The sequence below is a fragment of the Lampetra fluviatilis genome, chromosome 61 (assembly GCF_964198595.1).
Source record: "Lampetra fluviatilis chromosome 61, kcLamFluv1.1, whole genome shotgun sequence".
Taxonomy (NCBI): Eukaryota; Metazoa; Chordata; class Hyperoartia; order Petromyzontiformes; family Petromyzontidae; genus Lampetra; species Lampetra fluviatilis.
The window spans coordinates 5,098,041-5,114,057 of record NC_136335.1 but is presented as its reverse complement, the minus strand read 5'-3'; the positions used below and the strand labels follow the sequence as shown (position 1 = coordinate 5,114,057).

At 49.2% G+C, this 16,017-nt stretch overlaps 2 protein-coding genes across 2 annotated transcripts in view; both read right to left on the bottom strand.

The window, feature by feature from the left end:
* Positions 1–4,890: 4,890 nt before the first annotated feature.
* On the bottom strand, positions 4,891–8,546 carry LOC144951184 (discoidin, CUB and LCCL domain-containing protein 1-like). The gene is made up of 5 exons (XM_078881325.1): positions 8,495–8,546; positions 7,552–7,572; positions 6,575–6,626; positions 6,317–6,386; positions 4,891–5,885 (listed from the first exon to the last, which is right to left on the bottom strand). Exons 1-5 carry the CDS (start codon positions 8,514–8,516, stop codon positions 5,700–5,702), a joined length of 351 nt encoding a protein of 116 aa, XP_078737451.1. The 5' UTR covers positions 8,517–8,546; the 3' UTR covers positions 4,891–5,699.
* Positions 8,547–13,091: 4,545 nt separating this feature from the next.
* LOC144951239 (collagen alpha-3(VI) chain-like) overlaps positions 13,092–16,017 on the bottom strand; it is a 41,094-nt gene continuing 38,168 nt past the window's right edge. The window contains exon 29 of the mRNA XM_078881389.1: positions 13,092–13,132. Within this exon, the coding sequence (XP_078737515.1) occupies positions 13,092–13,132 (41 nt within the window). The remainder of the gene's footprint in view (positions 13,133–16,017) is intronic.

Genomic DNA, 16,017 nt, shown 5'->3' with positions numbered 1-16,017 from the left:
CGGGGTGGTCTGCCAGGTCCCAAGCCGTGGGTCCCGCGCTTGCCGGGCGGTCGATGGGATCCTCGGTTCCACCTGTTCAGGGTCTCTGTGGCGCACACCGCACTCTCTCTCGTTGGGGGTGGGGTCAGTTGCCGCGGCCTCCAGGGGGTCCGTGGCCCGCCGTTCAGCATCCCCCCGTGAAACACTGGCAGGCCTCCTCCGCGCTTGTCTCGGCGCGCACCGCGGGCCGCGTTTGCATGCGTCTGACCAGCCCGATATTCGATTTGCAGGTTGCACTCCTGCAACTGCGCCAGCCACTAGGCCATCTGCCCCCGCAGCTCCTTGAATGTAAGAAGGAACTGCAGAGCATAATGGTCCGAGCGTACTCCACATTTCCGGCCATACAAATATGGTCGGAACTGTTTACACGCAAAGATCACAGCGTACAATTCCTGACAGGTCACATAGTAGTTCAGCTCGGCCCCGCTCAGGGTCCAGCTGGCATGCGCAATAACCCGTTCTGTCCCTTCCTGCACCTGTGACAACACCGCGCCCAGCCCGCTGCTGCAGGCGTCGGTGTCCAAAATTAAATCGGTGGTAAAATCGGGGAAAGCCAGGGTGGGGGCATGCGTGAGGTGGTCTTTGAGGGTAATGAAGGTGGTCTGACAGGTCTCCGTCCACTGATAGGGGTTCTTAGGGGAAGTGAGTCGGGTGAGGGGGCGTGCAATCTCGCTGAATCCCTTCACAAATCGACGATAATAGGTGGCGAGTCCCAAAAATGATCTGATCTCCGTCAGGTTCCTTGGCCATGGCCAATCCACTATGGCGCGTACCTTGTCCGGATTGGTGCGCACCCCTGCCTTGCTGACGCGATGTCCGAGGTACCCCACCTCGCGCTGTGCGATGTAACACTTACGCGGCTTGAGCTTGAGATGAGCCGCTCGTAGTCGCTGGAACACCTCCCGTAACCTGGACCAGTGCTCAGACAGAGATCTACTGAACACTATCACATCATCCAGGTAAATCAGGCACTGTTCCCATTGCAAGCCCCGCATCACCAACTCCATCAGCCGCTGGAACGTCGCGGGCGCTTTGGTGAGTCCGAATCGGAGTACTCGAAACTCCAATAGTCCCATCGGGGTGGTGAATGCGGTTTTTGGCCGATCCTCCTCCGCCATCTCCACCTGCCAGTACCCAGACGCGAGATCGAGGGTGGAAAAATATCGCGCTCCGGCGAGGCTGTCAAAAGTGTCGTCGATGCAGGGTATGGTGAAGGCGTCGCCGAGGGTGACTGCGTTCAATTTACGGTAATCGACGCAGAACCGGGTTGACCCATCCTTTTCCTGACTAGTACCACCGGGGCCGACCAGGGGCTCGCCGAGGGCTGAATTATGTTATTGCAAAGCATGTCCCCAACCGCCTCTTTGATCTGGGTGCGTTCAGGTGCGCCCACTCGGTACGCAGGGAGTTTTATGGGTCGGGCGGCAACGGTGTCATTTGGTGCTTAACAAGATCTGTCCGACCCACGTCCGAGCCGTGTTCGCTGAACACATCGGTGTACTCCCGCAGTAACCCGAGTAGCTGATCGGCCTCCCCCCTCGGTAAATCCGTCCAAGGTATGTGTAATGCGTCAAGCTGGGGGACGACCTCGGCGCGGGGAGTCGGGCCGACTCGCCAGGCCAGGTCCTGGTGGTCCTCGGAGCGATCGGGGTCCTCAGCCCAGAGTGCGAATACCGAGTCGTTGGAGTGGCGCGCGTGTAGGGGGTGCACGGTGGCTACTGTGGTGCGCCGTCGCAGTATTGCCGGGGTACCGTGGGGGTTAAACACACGCATAAACAATCGGCTCTCATCTGCGTTTACCAACGTGGCGGATCCCACGACCCCGTATCGTTTTGCCAACTCCGGGTGAGGAGTTAGCATTACCTCACCCGATGGTCGGAGCGCGGGGTCGGTGGGGGGTGTTGCCACCGGCACCAGCATCTCGGCGAGTGGCCCGATGGTGACTGCCGTCGCCAGGGTAGTGGCCACTGGTGCGAAGCGGGGGCGCATCGGCTCTCATCCCAGGAACGTAATCCGCTCACCGCTACCTTCCACGGTGGCGCATCATTGGCGGGGCTGCACGTTGAGCGCCAGTTTTTCCAGAAGGTCGGTACCTGCAATACACTCGTGGCACAACACACTCGAGACATATAACTCCTGGGTGCACACCTGTGGCCTATGCGGACCTCCAGGGCGGTTCTCCCCAGTAGCCCCATTTCGGCTCCACTTGCCGTGTGCAGTGCGCGGTCCGGGGCCTGCAGGTGACGTTCGTCGACCCCGATCGCGTTGCAGTGTGCTGCGCTCACAAGCGAGGCCACCGCCCCCGTGTCCAGCAGGATTCGGGTACGCATTCCGTTTACCTACACCAGTGATGTGGCCCCCATGATCCCAGCAAATTGCTCCCATAACCATTCGCCAGGAGTCAACGCCTCCACGGGCGTTGTTGCTGGAACCTGTGTGGAGATCACTCGCTCGCCATTATTCCCATTGTCGTCGATATGTGTCGGGACCGCGTCGATTGCACCCCTAGGTGGTGCATTCTCTAGGGGGCGTTGGCGTTTAACCCATGCGTCTGCCTCGCACGGGCGAGCTGAGGGCAGTCTCTCATGAGATGCCCTCGACGATCGCACACATAACAGTCCGGGGAGGGGTGGCGGCTCCGTAGTGGGCCCCCTGCCCGCTCCCTCTCCCAGTACTCAGTTGTCCCAAATCGGACTCTAATTGGGCTACCTTACCGGCCAGCCCCCCTACTGTGGAGCGTAGTTCCCCCATCTCGGTCTCAACGGTAGACTGTAGCTTGGTCATATTTCGGCTCATTTTGTCCTCCATCCCACCAATGCTGGCGTGTATCCCGGCTACCCATCCCGGTGCTGTTTCCCGGGGTCTCGGGGTTTCCCTTGCTCGTCCGTTTGTTGGGATGGCGAGCTCCTCCTCCTCTTCCTCGTCTGAGAGTAGGCTCGCCACGGCGCACTCCCGTCCCCACCCTCGAAGCTGCGTGCGCTCACCGGAGAGCTTCTCGCATTTATGCGCACGCTCGACAAGGGTGTTGAAGGAGAGGCGTGCACCGTCTACATTTGGCTGCCACCACGGGGTGCGTGCCAAATATCGTTGGACCTTCCCAGCGGCAAGGCCCTCAATTACTTTTGCCTCGTACTCCGGGTACGCGATCTGGGTCAGCTCGCGTACGTCCTCGGCATAATCTCGCAAATCCTCGCCGGGTTGGTGGCGGCGCGCCTCTAAGGCCGCCTGCGCGTTCTCCTCATCATATGATGTGCCGTAGCGCAGTTCAAGCTGGCTCATTAATTCTTCCCACTGAGTTTGTGTGCTTACGGGCAAAGCTTCCACAAAGTCGGCTGCCCGCCCATCCAGATGCATCTCCATCTGCTGCAACGCCTCTGCGTCTGTCCAGCCATTAACATTTTTAGCCCCTCTGATGCTGCGGGCAAACGATTTCCATGACGGAATCCCCTTGCCCGTGAACGTGCATTTTATTTTAGCCTGGGTTGGTGTGCCTCTCTCCCTCGGGGGTGCGGGGGATCGTCCCACTTCTGACACCATATTATGGGGGTCGCTGGCCCCCGAGATCTCTCCCAGCTGCATCCCGACTGCAGGGGTCCCGCCGCTCCCCGACCCCTCGCTGCTGTGCAAACCGCCCCAGCTGCCGCTGGGCTCATCGCTCACGGGGCAAGGACTATCGTCTGATGGTTCCCCTCCCTGGGTCCCCCCACCTCGGATTCGCGTGAAGGGCATGGCTCGTCGCCGGCTCCCGTACGCCCGTTAACGCGGCGTCGCCTCTCTTTAAATCAAACGCAATGCCTCCCCTCACGCAGCCCCGCACAGCACTCACACGCTGCGAGCGTATGCACACACAGCCCCGCGATCGTTCACACTCCCTCTTTACACAGCCCCACGCAGCACTCGTCTCAACACCGAATACCCATGTTACGAGCGCACACCTGTGGAGCACGGATTACACACGCGAGCGGCTTCGCGGCGGCGGCATCACATAGTGATAGGGGTTGGGGTAGTGATAGTTATAGGGGTTAGGGTGGTGATAGGGGTTTGGGGTTGGGGTAGGTCTGGTCCGTAGCTGGGGGGCAGGGGCAGGGAGTAGGAGCAGTAGCAGGAAGATGATGGGTTCGGGGTGGAGAGATGGCAGTTGTTTTAAGGGAGTAACGGATGCAGCTGCCTCAGTGTCCCTGCGGCGTTGGAGGACACATGTGAGAACCCTGGACACCGCACTCTTGGCCACTGACGGGGCCGCTTGATGTGGATATCGTGCGGTTGCATCCTGTCAAGGGACCTGGATCGAAACCACTTGACCGCAAAAAGTCGACGCCGCCAGGATGATAATGTGCAGGAGTCTGGGGTTGAGTCACGCATGTGCGTAGAAACATGCATTTAGATTATTTAGATTATTTTGCTGCAAGACATTTCCACGTAAGCTAATTTGTTGAGCTATCATCTGTGGCCAGGTCGCTTCCGAAAAAAATAGCTATATATAGCTCAGTGGGCCTTACCTGGTAAAATTAAGAAAAGTTTAGTTTGTTGCATTTCTTGTACTTTACACTCCTATCGTGTTTTTTTTATTATTGGTTGTTGCAACGTTCTTACCCGCCCCAATTGGACATGTATGAAAAAGAGCTTATATAGCTCATCGGATATCACCAATGTAAACAATCTTCTGATTCTGTTTCTGTACATATGTTGAACGTCTGTTGCACCGTACGTAGCTGCAGGGTTCACGTCCAGGCGGGTAGTAAACTATCTTTTCCGAGGCAGAAATGACGAAAGTGCAACCCAACGCCCGAAACAAAAAATAATTTCAAACTGTAGATCGCACATGGAAAAAAAGTTAAAACCGAACAAGTATTTTCTGGATTCTTTTATTTAAAAGGCGAGTCACATTCGGGGTCTTAGCAAACGACACCGGCGCGCGTCCCGGCCACGCTGGTGACTCTCACACGCATGCGACTGTGGAGTCCTCATGCCGAGCAACGGTCAAATATCCACTTGTGCCACGATTGTCTTGGTCAAGGCAATGCTGGGTCTGTACTAACGGCTGGAATTGCATCATTGCCTCATTGCTCTGTTACAGAACCTTCCATTTATCACGTTTTTGCTTGACCCCACGCTCGGCTCGGTTACGTGGTAACAGAAGAGGTCAGTGGGGAGAGGTTATGTCTGGGCTGTGCTGGCTGTGGCCACACCTGTTAAAAAGCAATATTGGCACGACAATCCCAACGTGTACAGATCTCTAGAGGTGGCCCGGACGGGTGTGCCTAAAGCCTGGCCCATAGACGATCAGCGTGAGCAATGAGCGGCGAGCCACGGGGTCGCTTCTGAACATCACCAGAACGGGTTTCACTTGCAGAGCGACTGACGACACGTAGCGGACGGCCGTAATCCGTGACACCGAATCACCGGGCCTGGTCGCATACGAGCACAGCAAGTACACGCGGAAAAAACACTTTAACGCAAATGTAAGGATTTCCCCTTTTAGATGTGATGTCCAAGCGATGACCGAGTGATTTGCGCAGAATCTGGGAATCCGTGGCTCGGTTGCCGTTGCCGATGATCAACGTCTCGCGCGTGAGCCAGTTTGAAGGGTAGACTGAGACGTCTGGCCAAGCGAGAAGGAGGCGGGGGGCCGGGGGGGGCGAGCGGCCGATCCCAAACGTCTAAGCGCAGGGGCAGCCCTTGAAGACGAAGGAGAGGGGCTCCCCAGGTGCGGCCTCCGACGAGATGCTGTTGATCACGGAGCCGTCGAAGGAGAGGACCCCCGGCTTCTTCACCACCCTCACCACACCGCCCAACTCTGGGATGACCACACCGGCGTGTGCGGCAGCAACGCACACCATCGAGTCCTGCCGAGGGGCCACCAATGTTCATTACAGCAGCAGGGGCGGCGGTGGCAGCGATAACGAGAAATATTTTTTCTCCAGTTTGGCCCGCGTTCGCGTGGATTTTTCTCCGGGTCCTCTGGGTTTTTCCCTCCACATTTAGGATCAACGTGCGTTCAAAGTATTTGGCTACTGCTATAAATGTCCAGACGATGATAAGCCACTTCGTTGAGCTATAATTTGTGATATGCAGGTCGCTTCTGACAGCTATTAAAGCACAATGGGCCTTACCTGATAAAATAAAATTTGTGAAGTTTTAGTTCAAACAACTCGCCATGCTTGAGAACCCACTTCAATCGCGTGCGGCTCATTCCCATATTCTATCCCGGAATCTCAACGGTGCCGGCTTGGTGTTCCAACCCCTGAGTCATGCAAGCACCACTCTCCACCCTTACCAACGAGTAGATGTAGCTGCCCTTGACTTTGTAGCCCTTGACAGCTTGGCATCCCGGAAGACACAAAACCCTACAAACCACAATGACACAGCGAGCGTGACAATTATCAACATCACGGAGCCGTACCATTAGGGGCCCTGAGCAAACGTTCAAATGAAACGACGTCTGTTTAGCCTGCACGCGAAGTGACGGCTTCGTCGGTGCATCAGTGCGCCCCCCCCCCGCCACCCGTATCTTGTAATTCCGGCGTTCTCTTACACTGCGGCGCTGTCCGTCAGTAATTCCTTGGCCGTGGTGGTGCAGGTGATGGCTGCAATACAACGCGCACACACACGCTCGGGTTTAATTATGCTACTAGCCTGTAACAGACTATTGGGGGCAAGTGCTTTTAGAGAGTAGCGGGCACCTATGAAGGCCGGCACGGCGCATGAGGGGGTTGGGTGGCCAGCACCACGCCCTTTGTCTCCCACAATGGCGATCTTTACACAATTCGCACTGGGTACCCATTGGAGGCTGGGTCGACTTAGGGGAGGGCTCGGGCCGACTTCAGATAATCGTCACCGGTGCTGGTGGCCGCCGTGAGCTAGAATCGAACTCGGGTCGTCGGGTTCGTAGCGTGGCATAGCGCTACCCGCTACACTACCCCAATAATACTATCATATCACACACGGGATAGATTTTTACCGATCCTGGCCCGCTGAATTAAATGGGTCCATCCTGTTTTAATTTCTCACTTTTTCAAAACCTGGCACCTGCGTTCTTCTGGTCCATGGGCTTCAGGTGCACTTACTACTCACTTACCACTTTTTATTTTACCAGGTAAGGCCCACTGAGCTATATAGGTCTTTTTCAGAACCAACCTAGCCACAAATGATAGCGCTATGAGGTGGCATATCGTGTAGAAATTTATAACACCCAAATACGCTAAACGTGTGCTGTTGATTCTAAATATGAAGGGAAAACCCGGAGGACCTGGACAAAAATCCATGCGACCATGGGGAGAGAAACATGAAAATTCCAAATATACAGGCGACAGGGTCGAAATTGAACCCACGACCTGCTGCATACCAAGCGAGAGAGTTAACATCCTGCCACCATACCGCCTAGACACTCCACAGCTATGCCCATGTGTTCAGACAATCGTGCAGGGTGGCTACAATCCCCTGGGTCAATCTGCAATCTTTTTGGCAAGGATGTCGTAGGTGGGAAAGTGGAGATGGGAGGCACCAACTCACCTTTAGGTCCCTTGGATTCACCTGTGGGAGGGAAAGGATGGACAGGTGGGGGTCAGTAAAACACGAGACGACACAACAAGCATCGCCCAGGGTTACTGGCGTCCATTATTTCTCCAATTGGTGCCCAGTTGCATTGACAATGCCATTATTCCCGAAGAAACAATGACAATTATCATCGCAGACTTACAAATAACGACGCTGGCCGTCGATCAAAGGCGGTCACCGCTGCGGCACTTTCAAATGCGCTTCTGTGGCCGTCTGGAACGCACTTCCCTTCCGATATTAAGAAGCCACTGGGAGCTATGCGCTTTTAAATAATATAGATTGACAAACTCATTTCTTTAGTACTGCTTTTGTGTTTGTTGCCCTTACCACACACCTCCGATTAACACGGTTGGCTATGTGCGGTGTGAAAGAAGTTCAACATACATACATTCACAGAAGATCAAAACCAGCAGCAGCAGCAGCATCTGAAGCTCAGGACTGTGTGAGACTGACAATCTATATGGGATGAATCTGCAAATTCCACCTTTGAAGTGGAAAGAGCGGACCAGGCTGCGGGAATTTAAACATTAAGTGTGCCACGTCGGATAAAACGATTTAAACCATTAACTGTTAATCTTTTTTTACCAGGTAAGGCCCCACTGAGCTATGTAGCTCTTTTTTCAGAAACGACCTGGTCACAAATGATAGCTCAACGAAGTGGCTTATCATCATCAGGTGGACATTTATAGCAGCCAAATACTCTAAACGTGCGACATTGATTCTAAATGTGGAGGAAAAACTCATGGTGAGAGATACACCGTCAGGGTCAGGATCGAACCCTCGACCTCCTGCATACCAGGTGAGGGAGTTAACATCTCACCACCACCGCAGATGATGGTGAAATGTGAGTCTCTGTTAAAAAAAAGATAAACAGGAGCCTGACTGATGCTGCATTTACCTCCGATGATCCGTGTTTTCATCAGCTGGGTCGTGTCTATGACCACCCCCACATTCTCTGCAAAAGAAGGAGCCACCACGTGAACAGTTAAGTCTGTAAAAAAGTGATTTTAATTACTTTTCATAGAAAAAACAATGTTCTTCGTCTCTTTAACTGCGATTCTTAAAGTTATTGTTAGTGTTTAATGTTAGGTTAGTAACACTTAGTGTGTGCTGTTCTCCAGTTGCCTGGGTTAAAAGTGGGCGAGGTTTTGCACAATCCTGGCGAGCTGGCTCGACAACTTAATAAACTAAACTAACATAGAGACTCATAGAGATGCATAGAGACTCATAGAGATGCATATATACTCATAGAGATGTATAAAGACTCATAGAGATACATATAGACTCAGAGATACGTAGAGACACATAGAGATTGGGTGAAAAGTGGGCTATGTTTTTCCCACAAATCAGCAATGTGTCACTTAAAACCCATTGTAGGGCTGATGAATATGGTATGGAGGGGTCGTGGGGCATGCGCGTGACTGGCTCCACAATTTGTGCGTATACATCACACGGGATGGGTGACGGGAAGTGCCGCTTACCAGTCTTGACGACTGCGGAAACAAAGAGAGCACAAAAAAAACGTTCATTAGCCATTGACTGACTGCCTTGCGTAATCAGGGCCCTCCATAGGGGGGCCCCGGGCAAATCTCACCATGTGGGTCCCACCCCCTCCTCCGCCGACGCCTTCAAACTAAACCGGGGAGTATCGCGTCTAAATGTGTCGTCGTTCACCCACCAGCACAACCCAAGCGCAGCCAACTAGCAAGGTTCGTCACGTGTAAACATAACGTGGTGCTTCTTCTTGGTTCTTTCGGTAAAGTCACGTAGAAGGGAAATAATAAAATAATAAAAATAAAACATAATAAAATAATTCTCACGACGCTTCGGCCACAACGCAAGCAGCCGTCCTCAGATGAAGAATAGGTCTGTCGGAAAGACAGCGTCTGAATGAACACCACCAGGCTTGGCAGCGTATATTTAAGCTGGGTTGGAGGGGGTAAAGCGCCTTGACAAAATAATTTGCATATCAAGAGGAATTTAGCATATTTATGGGAAATGCAGATATGGGATTAGTCACTACTTGTGGAATGCGTCGGAAGTGGGCGGGGGGTTTCAAAGTCATATTATGCCCGTGCATTATGCAGGATTAGCAGCATCAAAGGGAGGGAGTAGGGTTAGCATTAATAAAGGGAAGGAATGTTAATAGTATGGAGCTGCAGCAACGAAACCACCACGTAAAAAACTAAAATATAAACTACATCAGTATCATCAGTATACTAAATATACTCTCCAATAAGCTGAGCTACTAACCTCTTCAGCTGCCGCTATGTCAACCAAATGTAAGGACAACTTGATTTCCAAATTCAACCTCCTCTCTAATAAGAGACCGGACCCACACACTGAAAAGCTAGACGTTAACAAAGTCGTAATTAATCGCCGTAACAGTTGTATTTCTGATGGTCTGAAATCCGTTTTAGCTAAAGGATTAAACTTTGCAGTCACACCTAGACACATACCAGTTAATTATATCATTTCCTGAGTAGATGTGGCTTTCAAGGGCCTGGGTCACATCGCTGCAGACGTAGCAAGATCTGAAATCGCTGCAACCCTCAAAAACGCAAAGATGCCAGGTAGCAACATCAGCAAAGATGAGCCTTTTGAATTAGCTCAATTAAAAAAGAGGGATGACATTGTCATCCTCTCAGCCGACAAAGGCAAAGCCACTGTCATCATGGACAAAATATAATACAACAAAATTCAAGAACTACTCAACGATGGCAGCTATACAAAAATAAAAAGAGACCCCACCAACAGCCTCGTCACTAAAACCAACAAAATCATTTCTGATTCAACCGCATTAATTAATCAAACCAAACAGTTCTCGTTGAAACCTTCTGCAGCCAGGCCACCAAGATTATATGGCTTGTCAAAGATACATAAAGAAGATACACCCCTTCGTCCCATTGTCTATACTATCAACTCCCCTACCTACAAACTGGCTCGTTTTTTGTCTGAAATCCTGCGGCCTTTCATTGGAAAAACCACCTCTGCGGCACTAAACTCTACTGACCTGGTATCGACAATCAAGGGAATTTCCCTGTCCCCAGACGACCTGCTTGTCAGTTTTGATGTGGTTTCCTTATTCACCAAAGTTCCTGTACCTGACACCATCGCAATCATTGAGACTTGGTTCATCAAGGACTGAATACTGAGGTACCCCCCCTGGTGAGACACTGCTTAACCAATACATACTTCACCTGGAATGGAACTTTCTACAAACAAACTGATTGCACCCCAATGGGCTCCCCCCATCTCCGGTTGTAGCCAACGTTTTCATGGAGAAATTTGAGACTGACGCCATCCAGACTGCCACTCTACGCCCGACCTTACGGAAGAGGTACGTAGATGACACTTTTGTCATCTGGCCACATGGCCGGCCTGCTCTGGACCAATTTCTCGACCACATCAATTCCATACACCCAGCCATCAGATTCACCATGGAAGTCGAAAAAGATGGCAAGCTACCCTGTTTGGATGTCCTAATTAAAAGGAGACCTGATGGTTCAATGAGCCACTCTGTCTACAGGAAAGCCACCCATACGGATGCTTACCTAAAACCGGATTCCCACCACCATCCATCCCAGAAAAATTCCCTCATCAAGACTCTACACCATAGAGCCCAATGCATCTCCGACCAGTAACACATTGCCAGTGAACTCAAGCACGTACGCCAAGCTCTTAAGGCTAATGGTTACTCCGACTACACAATCCGCAAAGCCATCACTCCAACCATCAAGAAGGATCCTGTTGAGGAGCCTTTCAAAACCATCACCTTACCCTATATTGCTGGGGTCACAAAAAAGATCTCCAAAATCCTGATTAAACACAAGATCCAGGTCCGATTCAACACAATACATACAATCCGTGATCTGGTCCCATCTGTAAAAGATGTGGTTCCAGACATACAGTACCCTGGCGTCTACAAACTAAGTTGCCTCTGTCATAGCAGTTACATTGGAGAAACCAAACGACATGTCTCGGACCGCATCCGTGAACATAAAGCAGACCTGAAACACGGTAGGACAAACACCTCAGCCATGGCAGATCACTGTTACAATTCAGTGGGCTCACATGACATTGACTTCTCCAAGACAGAGGTTCTCTGCAAGCCATCTGGCTACCATGAGAGATTTGTTCATGAGGCGATCCACATATACAAATACATAGACAATTTCAACCGAGAAGATGGATTCTGGCTCAGCAATCATTGGAAGGACGTAATAAACCATTTCGGATCTTAACTGATTGTGTTCACGTTTACGGTGACTTTCAGACCGCAGTCCACTCACTGGCATTGACTATATATATTTTATTCTCCGCAGGGAATGGATTCTTTGCTCCGCTGCAAGTCTCCTATCACCACTCTCCCATTGACATATTTCGTTTCTTCCTCTTAGTACCTTTCACGCGACGGTCAATGGTATAGTGTATAACATATTGTAAAATAATAAATAGTATTAAAGTGTAATGTTTAATACAATGTATAAGGTAATATATAGTATCGTAATTGTATAGTGAATATACAGCAGTGTGGTATACAGTAGGGTGGGTAGAATAATACATAGTGTAATATTACAATATATGGTCTAAGGCAGGGGTGTCCAAACTTTTTGCAAAGAGGGCCAAATTTGATAAAGTGAAGATGCCCGGGGGCCAATATTTCCTTCTGAAATTTTTGTAACTACAAAAGTTACGTGAAAATACACACTGTTATAAAACAATTTTCATTGTTACAATTACCTTTATTTTTCAAATTACAATGTAACCAAATATAAGCCACTCCGGCAGACGTGAACAACTCTAAAAACACAATTCTGCCTTTCATTCAGTCAGATAACATTGAACAAACTGTATAGAAAACCTTACATTTACATGAGTTAAATATCTTTGCCTCATGAACATTTTAAGCAGGAGTTATAAGTAATGCAAAGTGGTCTGTTATCATTAAACTTTAAAACAAGTGAATGTTGCCCTTGTCTTTTACAAGATCTTTCAGAAAGCAATAGTTTGTGTCACATCTACAGGTACATAACATCAACAGTTATAACCAAATCTTATTCAAGAGTTTAATAAAACAAGTGCCATAAGTACAAGTGCATTAGTGTGCTTTAGGCTTTTCACTGTTAATAGTGACAGATGTTACCGTTCAAAACACTCAATTTCAGATTGATCAAGGAACAGATAACTTGCTGACACTAATGAGAAGGGTGATACTGAGATCTAGATTTAATTAAAGAGACCAGGTCTGGCTTGAGGGCAGTGGTTGAGATGCGTAAAATGTCACGCAAGTGGGAGTCACTCATCCTTGACCTCAATCGGTTCTTGTTTAAGTTCATGACTGAGAATGTTTGCTCACACAAATATGTGGAGCCGAATAAGCTCAGCATTTTCTTAGCGAATGACCGCATTTATGGAAACCTGCTTTTGTCTAGCTGCCGGTAAAAGTCAACAAGAGAACACTGCTGATGTTTTCCGCGCCACTCATCGTCACACTACAGCTCAATGAGCTCCAGCTGCAGCTGTGGAAGAGCATCTTTAGGGTCCACGGAGAAGGGAGAAGAGAAAAGCAACATGTCTTTTTCAATAAATGCAAAGTCCCGAAAGTGTTTGTTAAATTCCACAGAAAGAGATGCGATAGCTGTTGCATAACTCTTCATTTGCGCACCGATGTTGTCCTGTGGGAAACTGTCAATGACCTCTTTCAAAGCTGGGAAGTGCGCGGTGCAGGGCTCTGTATGGGACAAGTGTCTTTGGAAAAGTTGCAGTTTGGTTCCAAAGGCCTTGATGTGAGTGTATAGCTGGCTCACCACTGTATCTTTTCCTTGAAGATTAACATTCAGTGCATTCAGATGCTTCGTTATGTCAACCAAAAAATCCAGATTTGCCATACATACAGATCGGACAGTTCTTCCATTGGTTGTCCCTTTTCACCCAAAAAATGTCCAATTTCCTCTTTGAGAGAGAAAAATCGCTGCAGTGCGGACCCCCGACTTAGCCACCTCACATCGTTGTGATATATTACGTCACCGTATTCAGCCTGGATGTCACGCAAGAACTGCTGAAAATGTCAGTGGTATAGAGCTTTAGAGCGAATAGAATTGATTGCCTTTGCCACTGGTTTCATACATCGTCAAATTTGAGATGTTTGGCGCAGAGAGCCTGCTGGTGAATGATACAGTGAAGTATAATAGCGTTACCTGCTTCTTCGCTGACTTTATTGCAGATCAGTGTGGACAATCCACTTCGCTCACCAACCATGGCAGGCGCACCATCGGTAATGATCCCAGAAACTTTACTCCATGGTAGTTTCATATCATCAACAGCTTCACAAACAAAAACGAATAAATCTGTTCCTCTGGTTTGCCCTTTAAGGCTTTTGAGGTCAAGCAGCTCCTCTGTCACATTCATGTTGTCATCAACTCCTCTTTAAAAAATAGGTAGTTGTGCAGTGTCAGATGCATCGGTGCTTTCATCCCAGGCTAATGAGAAATAATTAAAAGCCACTCCCATGTCCCCCAGTTGTCTCTGAATATCTGACGATATGTCCTCAACTTTCCATGCCACAGTGTTGCGTGCCAGGCAAACATTAATAAATTCTTGCTTCTTCTCGGGGCAAATGTTCTCCACCATTTTCATGACACAGTCTTTGATAAACGCACCTTCAGTAAAAGGTTTGCCATGTTTAGCTATTAACATGGCCACTTCATAGCTGGCTTTGGTGATGTTTTCTTTGACTCAATGGCCCGCGTGAAGAATCGCTGTTGCGATGCCAGAGCAGCTTGGAGTTGTTTCACTTTTTCAGCACGATCACTCCCTGTTAGCTAGTCGTATGTTGTAGCATATTTAGTCTCGTAGTGTCTCTTTACGTTGGAATCCTTAAACAAGGCAACCGTCTCTTTACAAATTAGACAAACACAATTGCCTCGATTTTCAGTGAAGAAGTATTGTAATTCCCACCGCTCTTGAAAGCGGCGGCCCTCACTGTCAAATTTTCTCTTTTTTTTTGCAGTCGCCATGGCAGAAATCACTCGAGAAGGGTTCGCGGCACGAATGCAGAGCCAGATAGCATTAGAATGGTGCTGCCACCGTGTGGTAAAAGGAGGAATTACATCTTTAAAGTTTCATGATTTATTTATTTTGACAGAGCTAGCGAGCCATAAATAACACATTATAAGACCAAAGCTGCGGGCCGTATGAAATCTGACCGCGGGCCGTAATTGGCCCGCGGGCCGGACTTTTGACATGCCTGGTCTAAGGTATAGGGTGGTGTATAGTAATACAGTATATAATTTAATGTTGGGTTTGTCTATGGCAGTATATAGTACGGGGTAGACCAGTGTGATGTAAAAGAAAAAAGTTTAGCTGGAGGCATATTGTGTTTTTTGCGACGTAGAATTGTAATGTATGACTTACTGTTAGTAGCTCAGCTTATTGGAGAGTATATTTAGTATACTGATGATACTGATGTAGTTTATATTTTAGTTTTTTACGTGGTGGTTTAGTTGCTGCAGCTCTATACTATTAACATTCCTTCCCTTTATTAATGCTAACCCTACTCCCTCCCTTTGATGCTGCTAATCCTGCATAATGCACGGGCATAATATGACTTTGAAACCCCCCGCCCACCTCCTACGCATTCCACAAGTAGTGAATAATCCCATATCTGCATTTCCCATAAATATGCTAAATTCCTCTTGATTTGCAAATTCTTTTGTCAAGGCGCTCTTCTCCCTCCAACCCAGCTTAAATATACGCTGCCAAGCCTGGTGGTGTTCATTCAGACGCTGTCTTTCCGACAGACCTGTTCTTCACCTAAGGATGGCTGCTTGCATTGTGGCCGAAACGTCGTGAGAATTATTTTATTATGTTTTATTTTTATTATTTTATTATTTCCCTTCTACGTGATTTTACCGAAAGAACCAAGAAGATTAATCCCTGCAGTCACGAAAGCTTTAAATCGAAACATAACGTGGTGCTGATTAGTTACTATTGCTCCGGCCCGCCGGGCGTCGTTTGCTTCAAAAGACGTGATTTGTGTTTTCCCATTATTTGTCAGAGGTGGGAGGGGAAGAGCTTTTGTTTTCTCTCTGTCGTATTCTTCCAAATTGTGCTCCTGTCCTCCTGACGTTCCTCCGGTGTCAGAGGAACGTCAGGAGGTCCCTCTTTTATCTGCGAGCCAAGTGTGCAACGTCATTTTTTTCTTTTACAATGAATAATGGATCTGGTGTACCGATGCACTCGCTGTAATAACAAAGCAAAGGTGCGTCCCTGCAATGTCTCGCTGACGCTACTGCTGACGGAAAGGCCTCAAGTAGAGGGCCTACTCTTCAATGCTGGCCAGATATCGTGGAATAGGTAGGAGGAAGTACCCAAACTTTGCCCAAACATGCACAACTTGTGCCGCTCAATTAGCTTTGG

Coding starts and splice junctions, on each gene's coding strand:
- LOC144951184 (XM_078881325.1), bottom strand. CDS start 8,516: ATGAAAACACGGATCATCGGAG. Junction 7,573..8,494: donor GAAAACACGGATCATCGGAG/GTAAATGCAGCA, acceptor TCCCTCCCACAG/GTGAATCCAAGGGACCTAAA. Junction 6,627..7,551: donor TGAATCCAAGGGACCTAAAG/GTGAGTTGGTGC, acceptor GTTGTATTGCAG/CCATCACCTGCACCACCACG.